Source organism: Triplophysa rosa, linkage group LG14 (genome assembly GCF_024868665.1).
Source record: "Triplophysa rosa linkage group LG14, Trosa_1v2, whole genome shotgun sequence".
NCBI classification, from domain to species: domain Eukaryota; kingdom Metazoa; phylum Chordata; class Actinopteri; order Cypriniformes; family Nemacheilidae; genus Triplophysa; species Triplophysa rosa.
The window spans coordinates 10083277-10096382 of record NC_079903.1 but is presented as its reverse complement, the minus strand read 5'-3'; the positions used below and the strand labels follow the sequence as shown (position 1 = coordinate 10096382).

At 39.6% G+C, this 13106-nt stretch overlaps 1 protein-coding gene across 2 annotated transcripts in view; it reads right to left on the bottom strand.

The window, feature by feature from the left end:
• Window positions 1–13106, bottom strand: part of c2cd3 (C2 domain containing 3 centriole elongation regulator) — a 16913-nt gene extending 3807 nt beyond the window's left edge. Inside the window, exons 1-30 of one of the 2 annotated variants that reach the window (XM_057351230.1) lie at window positions 12937–13106; window positions 12347–12613; window positions 12020–12177; window positions 11743–11924; window positions 11084–11205; window positions 10778–10904; window positions 10538–10669; window positions 10044–10191; window positions 9860–9933; window positions 9508–9702; window positions 9307–9416; window positions 9095–9213; window positions 8864–8995; window positions 8333–8764; window positions 8051–8202; window positions 5895–6138; window positions 5624–5807; window positions 5369–5552; window positions 4859–5031; window positions 4628–4763; window positions 4113–4381; window positions 3926–4003; window positions 3225–3845; window positions 2759–3073; window positions 1180–1318; window positions 1032–1096; window positions 731–936; window positions 522–655; window positions 286–429; window positions 2–186 (exon numbers count right to left, since the gene is read on the bottom strand). In XM_057351230.1, coding sequence (XP_057207213.1) covers window positions 2–186; window positions 286–429; window positions 522–655; window positions 731–936; window positions 1032–1096; window positions 1180–1318; window positions 2759–3073; window positions 3225–3845; window positions 3926–4003; window positions 4113–4381; window positions 4628–4763; window positions 4859–5031; window positions 5369–5552; window positions 5624–5807; window positions 5895–6138; window positions 8051–8202; window positions 8333–8764; window positions 8864–8995; window positions 9095–9213; window positions 9307–9416; window positions 9508–9702; window positions 9860–9933; window positions 10044–10191; window positions 10538–10669; window positions 10778–10904; window positions 11084–11205; window positions 11743–11924; window positions 12020–12177; window positions 12347–12613; window positions 12937–12988 — 5479 coding nt within the window. In that variant the 5' untranslated portion in view covers window positions 12989–13106. Of the gene's footprint in view, window position 1; window positions 187–285; window positions 430–521; window positions 937–1031; window positions 1097–1179; window positions 1319–2758; window positions 3074–3224; window positions 3846–3925; window positions 4004–4112; window positions 4382–4627; window positions 4764–4858; window positions 5032–5368; window positions 5553–5623; window positions 5808–5894; window positions 6139–8050; window positions 8203–8332; window positions 8765–8863; window positions 8996–9094; window positions 9214–9306; window positions 9417–9507; window positions 9703–9859; window positions 9934–10043; window positions 10192–10537; window positions 10670–10777; window positions 10905–11083; window positions 11206–11742; window positions 11925–12019; window positions 12178–12346; window positions 12614–12936 lie in introns of both variants that reach the window. The other variant, XM_057351229.1, reaches the window with a different exon arrangement.

Genomic DNA, 13106 nt, shown 5'->3' with positions numbered 1-13106 from the left:
CCCTTAATGATGTTATTGACCTCTCCCACCAGATGATTGGACTTTAACAGCAGTTTTGTGGTGTCTGTCTCCCTGAGGTCTTCCTGCCTGGAGGTTCCTCTCATTTCACTCAGCTTTGGGAATGTTGGAGTGGTCAACTTTCGACTGAAGTATCTCTGAATATCATCCAGCTCGCTGAGGTTTTTTCTTGGAACACAACAAAAAACGTTATAATCACCCTAAAGGCCATTTAAAAAAGTGAATTAGCCATTTCATTGATCTGACATAGAAAACTGTCTAGCGTACCTCAGGGCAGAGAAGACAGCTGAACTGGAAGAGTGGGCGTCTCCAGCCAATGAGGAGTTAGATGTTCTCTCACCCTCATGCAGAGTCTGATGGAACAGCCTCACGTTGTCCATGTGCTCGTCGTGCCTATCCGTCACACTGGACCTGAGAGCAGATGGCCATTGACTTATGCATTTTCACTTAGGCTTCCCATTTTCTTCCCAAACAATCGTTAAACATTTATCTGTACTAAATACCTGTCAGACAGCCGTTTTTCAAGATGTCCAGGAGGCGTGCTGATCCTCTGCTCTGAGAATCGACTGATGTGGCTCGGGAAGCTGCTGTAGGTGGCCGTAGTTTGATAGCAAAGCGGTAGAGCGCTAAAAAGAGCCTGCAACAGATAATAAACACTCTTATAACCTGCAGAAACTATACTCATTTGAGGACAAACGTCAAACTGATGTACACTAGAGTGTGTGGCGCTGGACTCCTGTGCCGGCTGTCTCTGGGCTCGGAGCTCCTGTACCGCCCGCAGAGGAGACACAGACACTTTCAGCTGTCCCTGACACTGCCCGCTGAAATCATTGATGTTGTACCAGCCGCAAACTGATTGAAACCCCGACAGAAGAGGCGACAGGTCTACAGATGCAAATCCAATCACCCGCTCCACCTCTGGAAAAGAAAAAAACAGTTTAAAGCTACAATGCTACGGAAACTAGAATATGAAAATAATGCAATGCAGTCGCACACCAGATAAAAGTCATTACCTCCTTTATGCCACACTTTGAAAACCAAAGATTGATGTGGATCCACAAGAAGCTGTTTTGACAGCCTAACAGATGAAAACAGAGCAAATTTGACAGTGTTCTTTTGTGATTTTTAGGTGGCAGATCAAGTGGAGATGAACGGATGTACCTGCATTCTTGTTGGTGGTCCCAGACAGGGCAGTCAGAGTCTTTGACTAACGCTGTGGTCGCTGTGCCAGGGGCATCGGCAGTGGCGTACGACACACAGCAGCTGGGTAAAGCTCCAGCCCGCTCAGCAAGAGGACAACCTGAAGATGACAACCATGTCACAACATTTAATACAGCCGCAGAAGAAAGTAAAGAGACTTTGTTTAAATTCAACAAACACTGGACTGGAATGGCCACAATACATCTAGAAATGCTGATTTAATGAAAATTTGGAAGGGTCTCAATTTTGTTCCGCAGCTGTATATTCATGAAACTTCCAGGTCAGAAATATGAAGATTTTGTCCCTTTTCAATTGTACTTTTAGAAAAACAACCAGGGTGACAATCTGCTTAACTTCACGTTAACAAAATTGAAGGCGACTAAATGATGGAAACTCCTGTAAGAAATCTGGGCCCGTATTCACGAAACATCTTAAGGCTAAAAGTAGCTCCTAACTTGCTGATTTAGGAGAAACTCTTAAAAATAACGGCCGTGTCAGTCCTAATTTTAGGACTCCTAAATTTTTGTGCCAAGAGTATTTCATAAAGTGTTTTAGCGCTAAAACTAGATCCTAAACCTGTGAGAAGTTAGGAGTAGTGAAGAGGACTCCTAAGTCACTAAGACCAACTCACAACAATCCTAAAATGGCTGTAACACCGGCAGTCTGCCTTGAAACGTAAACATTTTAGAAAGATTTCATGACAATGAGCTTAACCATGAAGACCATGTGCTAACTGTGTTTACGAGACAAGCAAAATGCTTACAATTAGCTGAACATATACTTTACATATATGAACATAGTATAGTTTATTTGCAAAAGATAACTCCTTTTTTTTAATATTTCAAAAATCATGTTTATTGTGTTATCATGCGTTTATTGTGTTTTATTGTATTTGTTAGCTGAATTTTTAAAAGTTATTGTTACTTAATAAAAACAATAAAAAACAAACTGTTTGATTGATATAAATTGGAATGCACAATAAAAACATGAATTTTGAAAATACAAAATTGAGATATCTGTTTTGTAAATGAACTCTTCACTTGTTGAATTAGTAACTTACTAATATTTACTAATTTACCAACTGTATATTTTATCATCTCAATTTGAATATGGCAACAATTATATTTTAAAAGATTTTATTTGAATATGAGTACACTTTTATTTTAAGATCTTCATTTAAATATGTCAGCGTGATACCTCATTCTATAATATTCCTATGAATAAATGACTGACAGAGCCCCATCCTCTATCAGCCAATCACTTTGGTCATAGACAGTAAGCTTGCTGACATCATCCATAGTAACGTGGTCAACCCCGCCCTTTTTCTTAGTTTAAGATTTCTTTCTGTTCCTTAGTAAAAGTTGCTCTCAGCAGCTTTGTGAATAGGTTTTAAGTGGAAACTCTTAACTAAAAACTTTTACTGCTGTTTAGGAGCTCTTAGTGTTAAGATAAAATGTTTTATGAATACGGGCCCAGATATTTAAAGTGAACTGTTCTTTTAGCCCCAAGTGATTTTTAGCACACACAAATGTATCTTTACCCTTCAGACTCAGTCGCATGGCTCTGTCTACAGTAATGTTGGCTAGGAAGGTGTCTTCACTGTTGACTTCTGTGGCTGGATGAGGCTCAGAGTTTACGACCGTGTTCATCCGCTGTCTGCTGGGGGATTGAGATGCTCCAGGCAGCACTGTGGTGGGGAGGTCTCCACACTCTTCATCCTCTCCTGAGCTGTTGAGCTCCTCGCTGTGGGCGGCCTGAGACTCATGTGGAGCAGAATCTTCCGTCGCAGTGATGTGGACTCTCAAAGCAGCACCACCCAGGTTCACGGCCGAGCGATTGAACAACGAATAGACACCTACCATGAGAACGAAAAATTACCTAAATTAGCCAATCAGAAAGTAATATTCAAGCACATTACAACAAAATCCTTTTGGAGGATCAAATCATGTATAAAATGGATGTATGTGCTTTTTGGAGCTTCAATGGCCACTTTAAATATCTCTTACCACTGATGGTTTGGTGGTGCTTCGAGGTCTTAGCAAGAGCAGAAAGATCCACAAAAGCAGAACCCACAAGACGATCAGCGTTATGAGGTCGGACTCTCTTCTCCTTCCCAAAAGCCACCCACATCTGAACCTCCATCCTCTCCTCTCTCAGGTACCATCGCAGAGGCCTAGTTCTCCTTAAAACCACACTCCTGCTCCCCTGAAACGCCACTGTGGCTAAACCCACCTCTATCTCGCTCTCTTCCACAACAGGGTGTCTGAGTTCTGAGCAGATGGTCTGCTGGTCGTACAGTTTGTATCTGTAGTAGCAGTATGTGGAACGCTGTAAGTCTTCATGTCCGGGCAGCAGTAGACAATGGAAGGGTAACCACGCTCTAGGCATGGAAACGGATACATTTAGAGTCTTTGTGTGTTCTTCCAAAGCCTCTTCATCTTCTGTGTCGGCCTCATCATCACTGTCCTGGCCAACATCCCAACCCAGCCCACGGGCTGAAGTGATGACCCGCTCTCTGTCTGCATGGTGGGAGAAATTGATGGAGATTTCAAGCCCACCTGCAGAAGTCAGCCTGTGGGATGATGCTGTTTTCCGAGGCGGGGAGAGACCGTACCAGCCAGATTTCCCTGTGAAATATTCAAACAAAACAGCTTTGAACTAGAACTAGTCATTATGCATGACACAAACAATTAAAAAGATTTCATACCAGTCCTTTTACGAATGAGATCTGCAAGCTTTATTTTCACAGTGCCCAAAACAGTGTCCTTAGATTTTGTGTTGATCACTAAAAAAGGGAAATAGAAACATTTCATAATATAAACTGTAGTACCCTTACAAACGCCACCATTACTTTTAGGTTATTAAACAAAACAAAATAGTGGTCCTACACTCACTTTTACGAGTGTCTCTGTTGTAAATGGTAAAGATGGCCACTGCATCCTGCATGAGTTCAGCCAGACTGACGCTCTCTCCGCTGTCTCTCTGCACCAGCAGGTTACAGCAGAATTCTGTGTGATGCTCAAACTCTGGACAGAAACTTCTGGCAGCTACACGTGTGCTCCGCACCTCGCTGTCCGGCAGGAATGACAACTGCATGGTGACGAAAGAGTTGACTCCTACTTCTGCATAATACTGCAGCGAGCTGTCTGCATCCGCGAGAACCCTGATGAACAATACAATATTATTTTAAAGAGACAGTTCACAGAAAATACATAAATCAGCCGAATCAAATACAGCCATGCCAGAATCTCATTGATTATGTGACACAAGAACCATTAAGATTTGATGTTAGTGACCTGTCATCGTATTTGATCTGGGCTGTTTACATGATAACTAATGTGCTTTGAGATTGAGGAGACATATTTAGTGATAAACAATATGAATACTGGGTTAAAAAGAGGTCACTCACATTGCAGCAGCTTGTAATCCAGCTGCTCTGTGCACCTGCACAGCCAGAATCACGCTCCGAGAGGGCACGACCCCCCCCTTCAATCCCACACTCCTCATTGGCCGAGATTTGTATTGAACGCTCACTACAAGAAGCCCTACAAGCAAGTGCAGATAAAATAAGTTTACCTGTTTTATTAAAATGACTTCAAATTTACTTATTTATTTATTATAAAAACATGAATCCAACTACCTGATGGCTGAGGCTCCACATCAGATGATCTGTCAGTTCTGGGTACCAGAGGGAGGGAGAAGAGCTGTGTATCGGTTTGACCCTGTTTCTGCATAGTGACCATGGCACACAGTTTGGACATGGGCAGAAGTCCTCTGGCTACAAGCTGATCTCTAACGTTTGGATAATAATACCTGCACATAGTTTTGAAGAGCATGTAAATAAAAAAAACGTAAAATAAAAATACAAGAGCCAAATAAAAGATGTAAAACATTAGTATTGTGTTGTTAAAAATAAATATTCGTTTTTTGCAGTATTCAAGACCAATCTAAATAAATTTAGAATTTGGAAAAAAAATGATCAGTGGGTTTTTTGTATTTTTTATTTAAATTATATTTGTACGTGTACAAAGAAAGTATCCAAATATTTATCATTAAAACCGAGTAATATACTACTATTTATATACGGTTTATAACATTTTTGAACCTATGTTTAATATTCACATGTGTCAAAAGATTTGTGCTGGTTTACCTGCACCACACTTCAAACTGCACGCCTCCTCCATTCCTCAAGCCCTGATTGGCCAGCGAACTAAGCAGTATTATCTGTACTGGAACATCAGGTGGAGCCAGCAGAACATGAGTCTCAGTGTGCCCAAACACAGGATCAGGCACACATAGGGTGGTCTCGGTGCGGAAGGCCTTGAGATCCACATCTGTGAGAAGAAAAAAGAACTGAATAAAAAAAGCTAAGTAATTTGATGCAGCCTGGAGGAAAACAACTTACTGCTTTCAACAACACTCAGATCCATATCCTCCCCCGACTCATTTTGTGCAGGGAAGGAATATTGGATGTAGCAGTCGGCTTCTCCCCAAACCGTGGATTGTAGAGGGGTCAGTCCCTTCACTCTCTCCACTCGGAGCAAGAAGACGTGCTCGCGCAGAACGTTTGCTGTCGCAACAGTACTCGCCTACAAGAACACCAAACATACAGCATCATGACGAAAGCTGCATTTTTAGCATCTGTATTGCTTTTTAGGGTTTTAAAGAGAACCGACCTTTGTTTCTGTGTGCGGCCGATGGTCTAACATGTGGACAGGTCGAGGCAGCGGCGACACGTGCACCAGCTCATCATCTCGCATCCGCTGCAATGCTGCGATCTGCTGTGCCAGACCCATCGCCAGACAAACCCTGAGGTTTCCATGAGTATTCCCCGTAAACACATCAACTACAGGCATGTAACTGTCTACCGCAACCACTGGATACTGAGACTGCAATAGCAACTCGGAGATCTTGGGGTCCCTGATGACAATTTCAAATAATTATTTTGAGATTTTAACAAGCTTATACTTAAGGAAGAAAGAAATATTATTTGTACTTTTAAACGTTTAAACCAAAACAGTGACCAGTTACAAATAACACCTAAAGGGGTCATATGGCGCGAATACGTGTTTTTCTGTGTCTTTGGTGTGTTATAAATTGCCCATATTAGACACGTAAAATCGCAAAAATGAAAGTGTGGGAACAAAAGATGCATTCTATCTAAAAGCGAATGCTCACCCAGACCTGCCTGAAATGCCTCGTGTAACCACACCCCCACAAATCTACGACAGTTCGTGGTATGATTTGACAAAGTCCGTCCAAATGTATACGCAAGTAAGGTGGGCGTACCTGTCAGTACAATTGCGTTGGAACCTGATGTTCCAAATATGGTAAGAGGCGTCACATTTCCATCACACGCTTGCAGTGTGAAAAAATTAAGAGACCATTTCAAGTATTTCAGAATTTACTATTTATAGGTAGGGCTGTCACGATTATGAAATTTGGCTGACGATTAATTGTCTAATAAATCATTGCGATTATGACGATTAATTGTCTGTTTAAGAGCTTTGACTTTTAATTCTCATACATTTTTATTCAGCTTTGAAACGACCATATTGTTCTGAATATAAAGACTATGTTCTTTTCCTTGGAAATACATAGGAAAGAATTGGGTCATCATACTTAAGGTTTAGGCTTTTACCTGTCAATAATACAACCGCCAAATACTTGTAAATTAAGTAAATTGATCAGGTGTGAATTGAAGCCACCATTAAAATGCTATCAGTCATAGAAAAGCTTCTAGTCTGTTTTTTTTTTCAATAAAAGTTACAATAAAAGTTTACTTCTATGTTAATGAGATTTTGGTAGACTGGTTTTCACACTGAAATAATATTAAATTGTACTGCTGGTTATTTTTATGGTATATGCTTTAGTTTTTTTTTAAAGTGATTGTGTTGTGGTGGTACATTTTACAAGTATTACCATGCTTTATTTACAATATGTGACCCTGGACNTTTACTTCTATGTTAATGAGATTTTGGTAGACTGGTTTTCACACTGAAATAATATTAAATTGTACTGCAGGTTATTTTTATGGTATATGCTTTAGTTTTTTTTTAAAGTGATTGTGTTGTGGTGGTACATTTTACAAGTATTACCATGCTTTAGTAACTATATGCACTAAAATATGCAATATGCAGATGCACTACAGCTCCCCCTAGTGTCTTCTATAGAGATGTGCAATAATTGCGATGATCTGAAACCATCGCGATGAGACGATTATTTAATAATCGTTTTTATAGGTAAGTGTTTAGGTAAAATTATCATTTGTGTTTTATCCTGTGAACTACTAACAATATTTCTCCCAAATTTCAAAACAAATATATTGTTTCTATTCGCATTATTTGCAGAAAATGCAAACTCTTGAAACAGGTCAAAATAACAGAAAATATGCTCTGTATCTTTTCAGACCTCAAATACTGCAAAGAAAGCAAGTTCATGTTCAGTTTTAAGCAATACAACAGTAATATTTGCCCATGTATTTAGGAAATGTTCAAAAACTATTTTTTTAAGCGATAACCTTGATTTTATAACAGTTTTCATGAGTCTTGTCATGCTGTCAGTCTTTCACATTGATGTTGGATGACATTATGTATTTGTGAACATTGTTATTAAGGTAAAATGTGTGTGACGTATCATTTCTTAGTTCTGGTCAAAGATTTTTTTTATATTTGTTTGCCTACTTGTATATTCTTCACCTTGTATATTTCAGTTCTACTGGAACGTGGCAGCAAGCTCAGAAATGCTATGGTGGTTTCAGCCTTAAAGTCTGATGTAGAGTCAGATGTAATAACTAAACTTTATTGTACAGATCTGTTGTTGTAACATTTACCTGAAGGACATGTAGAACTGGTGGAGAGGTAGTTTCACTAAGCCGAGGAGTTTATCATGATCTGAACTGCTTGCCCTCAACCAAACCTCAATGACCATCATATTGTTCTTCATTCTCTCTAACAATCTGCTGGTAAGTGTGACAGGAGCCACCTACAGAACATCAAAGAAAACATAACATTAACACAAACAAAACATCAGAAAAAAATTCAAGAACATTAAACAAAACATACCATCAAACAAGACATCAGGAACTTCCCCCATCTCTTCTTGCGGTACTAACCTGAACAAAGCTGAATGTTGGATGTTTCTGACCCCAGCTGACTGCCGATCGAGCTGCCTCATCTGATCCCAAGAACTTACAGTTTAGGTACACGTTGGGCTGCAAGGGTGCGCAGTTCAAATCTTTCCCATCCGGCACCATGAGCAAAGTATGAAGCAAAACGCCAGGCTCCTCTGCATCGTGCTGGGTCGACCTATGAGGCGAGGCCTGGTATCTGGCGTGAGGTGATGAAGAGCGTGATCTGCAGTGAGGAAGCTGAAGACTCTGGCCTGGATGAATTCTTTCATTAGGAGATGGGTCTCTCCTGTGGTCCCTCACACACAAACCCCTCTCACCATCAGTCTGTTCAGCCAGGTGAGCTTTTTGTGGTCTCTTTGCTGGCTTTTTGTTGGTGGAAAATCCATTCTTGTCTGATGCTAATTCAAATGTCACCTTAAAAAGTAAAGATTTATCTAATAGACATGTGATGGAAAAACCCCTCAGATCAATAGGAAATATATACATTTGGTGTACATATGACATATATATTACCTTGAGTGGACCAATTCCCTGTTTATCAGTGTTTCCCTCTGGTCTCTGAACAGGTAGAGCGGCCGAGATGCTATGCGACTCACTTTGCATGATGGAGCTCAGAGGAAACATTGCTGTTCCAATGAGGATGGGCTAAAGCATCAAAAGAGACAAGTTCAGTCCTCTAAAAAAATGAGTAAGCCCATTGTTTGATAGCGTTTATATATTACGAGAGTCACACATTGCACTTACTATCTTTTGGAAGCTATTTCTGGTGTAGATCTTGAACGAAACGTTCATTTTACTCCACTGTTTAATAGATGATCTACTAAACCGCACCGGAAACAAACTTTGGTGCTGAAACATCACCGCTAAACCAAAAACAAATCACTAGATTGTTTTACAAGTTCTTGATTAGGTTTTCTAAGTTCATTTGTCAATTTTTTTACAATCAATGGACTCACCGCCCTCTATAACTTTACTAGAGACAGCTTTTGAGATCTCTGAAGGCACAAGCTGAACATCATCGCATCCAGTGGAGACGAGAGGGAAGAGAACCTCGACAATATAAGAGCTATAAAAACATTTATTTTAGTTTATGCAAAAACTTGATGCAGAATTTTCAACGTTATAAACTTTTACACAATATTTTCTTAATGTTCTACCATTTCTTTGTGCCAAGAGGGCGAGGTGGTTTTCCTTTTCCAGAGAGTTTTCCTAAAGTACTGTGACCAGGAGCTTTCAACTCACTGACGGTGACCCTGGCAAAACGAACATCTTCAAGTTCAGCCATCTTATCCGCACCCAGGCCGGAGAAATCATCTGTGACTTCTGAACGCTGCTGGCCACCAGACTTCACCCTTCAAAAAACAAGAAAGCCAATTTACACCACACATGAACAAATGAAAATGATATTTATGTCCTTTACCGTCATGTTAACATTTTTAGCCATTAACTAACTTTTATGTCTACAATAACAGATTCTATTTTCCCTGCTACATGAATTGGGTGACTGACCTGATGTTTTTAACTGGGGATGGCTTCTTCTCAGTACCAGTCTTCTCATCCTCATTCAAACACTCATCTGATATCTGTAATGCATGTATTCAAAAACCATGAAATTTAAAAAACATAATTGGTCATTCTGTGGAAAATACACAATGAAATGTGTTTTAGCTTGGAGTTCTACTTCATGACTTACCGGAGGTTTATAAAAGAGATGCTCCAGAAGACTCTGATCGTACTGAGGATCATTGAGCTCACTGTCCATCAACACACTGCTGTGATCAGAAAGAGACTCTGGAGGAGAACCTTCTCCATTCCAGAACTGCAGCACTGATCCATTAACACTACAAATGAAGCCATTAGGAGTATTTAAGAGACACGAGCAAAGATAACACTTATAAGATTACAGGAATAGATCAATTTATAGCTAATTCTTCCATAATCACAAAAGATGATGTTAAACAGAATTTTAGTGGCAGACCATCTCAGTCACCATTTAGATTCACTGTACATGTAACACCAGTGAATAGTGGCTGAGGCTGTCAGTCCCTAACATTTGGTCTTTCTTCGTTGTTCAATGGAAGAAATAAAAGTTTCAAACAATATGACGGTAAGTAAACAATGACCATATTTTCATTGTTGTGTGGGTTAATTATCCCTTAAAAATAAAGTGATAGTTGCCTTGTCTACCTTCCCAGAAGCAGATCAACGGCCATGTCCTCTGTGTTGACTCTATGTTGACTTGGCTCCTCAAGCAAAGAATGCTGGAGTTCTGTTTGCAGGATGTTCTCCAGAAACTGTCCTGATGAAGGCCTCAGGGGTCTTTAGGAGAAACCACGTTTAACAGAATTGATTGAATGCATACTTCTGTCCTGTAGTCTCCTGTTTAGATTTAATAGAGAGACATTATTAAAACAAAATCATTCTTACAGAGCTTCAGCGTTGTCTCTGAGCAGAGGAGGAGGAATGTCCTTTATAGGAACATCTGACTCTACATCAGACTTTAAGGCTGAAACCACCATAGCATTTCTGAGCTTGCTGCCACGTTCCAGGAGAACTGAAATATACAAGGTGATGAATGTATAAGTAGGCAAACAAATATTTTTAAAAATCTTTGACCAGAACTAAGAAATGATACGTCACACACATTTTCCCTTAATAACAATGTCAACAAATAAAAATAATAAGCCTAAAATATAATAAAAGGTGGAAATGAATAAATAAATGAAATCGTACCTGACAAGACGTCAACAGATGTATGGCTGTTTGTTGGAAGAGCTTGAGCAGATGTAGGGTTTCTAGTTACACACGTTGACATCATGTTACTGCTTTCTTGAAAATACAGATGATCTTTTCCTCTAAAATGAAAATTAAGATTAAAGAAACCTTTACAATAATCCTATACATTTTCCACTTGGAAAAAAAATTGGATGATTTTGTAGCAATTTGTACTTTTTCACTAAAAAATTCTGTTATCATTTACTCACATTTGAGTTGTTCAAAATCTGTATAAATTTCTTTGTTCTGATGAACACAGAGAAAGATATTTGGAAGAATGCTTGTAAGCAGAAAGATTCCCCCCTCCCCATTGACTACTATAGAACTGTTTGCTGTGCTACATTCTTCACAATATATTATTTTGTGTTCAACAGAACAAAAAACATATAAAGCTATTTTTCCTGCTATCGGAGTCAGTGGGAGGCAAAATCTGTCTGGTTAAGCATTCTTCCAAATATCTTTCTCTGTGTTCATCAGAACAAAGAAATTTATACAGATTTGGAACAACTCGAAGGTGAGTAAATGATGACAGTATTTTCAGTTTTGGGTGACGTATATTTAATAATTATAGGAAGCTCACAAGAGGCTTTCCTTAGAAAAATAAACAAATAACAAACCTGGGTATGTGGGCAGAGCTTCTTCCAGTTTTCTCCTTTCCAGTGTTAATGTGGAGAGGATGATCCAGAGATGAAACCACGGGCATGTTCTGATCAGCCTGAGCATCAAGGCTTATATCAGTCGTAGGTACTGAGCTGCTACTGTCATATACGTCAGTCAATGGTTCTAGGGCAAGTGTGACCTGTGAATAAAAAGTGAGAAAAAGACAAATGCAAATCAATCAATAACAAAAATACAGCTGTCAACAAAGAACTTTCAACCGAGCATCTCACCGACCTGAAGTTCTCCAAGTTTCTCTGATGTCGGTGAAACAAGTGTGAAATATCCATTTATGGAGTGAGACAAAGAGAGTCGAGCAATCCCAGGAATCTGAGCTCGAGCTATAGGCAAATGATCAACCTTTGTCAGAACATCCAGCACCAATGAGCCCATATCTGTGAACAAATTTACAACATAATCAGATGTACATCAAAAAATCGAAACATAAAGTGAAATGTCTTCCCATTACGACAACACAACTACATGGCCAGTACAAACAAACTGTACTATTATGATTAAACACAAGGTCATATACAGTTGATAGATCTGAGGAAGCACCTTTACCTGTCAAATAAGACGTCAGCTGCTTTGGTCCACATCGGACAGGAAAGCGGGCTGTAGATTGAACCCCCTTCGGTTCAATGTGTCCATCTCTGGGCCTGAAAAAGGTGCCGTTAGAAGATTCACCCCACCATCTCAGTCGGATCAGAGTCACGGGAGGAGGTTTTATGACTGTCCACAACACTTTACTAACTGTCACCCTGAGGAAACATCTCAGCTGACCCTCCACTAGAGGAGGAATACTCGTGGATGGAGACACATCACTCAGTGCTGCGAAAATAAGAGTATGGACCACTGTTATGTACAATTGACATTTGGATCATACCAGAATATAGTTTATGAAGCTTTATGATTTGCCATAATATAGCTGTTTGCTATTTTTCCAAACAGTTCACTCGGAAAATGTAAACAATAAACATAGCTTTCGCTGCCTCAAACCCTAACTTTACCTACTTCGAGTTGATACTCGAAGTCGTTATGATGCCCAGGTTTTGAAATACAGCCTTTGTCCACACTAAGATTAAGAGGTTTTAAACAGCTTTCGAAAAGACTAACGTTACCCTACAACAAACAACAACATCCTAAACAAATACCTTTTTTTCTGTTGCTTAGCCCCTTTGAGGGTTTCACCTTTTTATTCTTCATCCCTTACATCGAGTTTCCTTTATAAATGTGATCACTGAATCAAAGCTATCATACTTGGTTGACAGTTGCGTTAACAAACATAATACCGCTGAGCAACAGCTCGACCAATCAGATACAA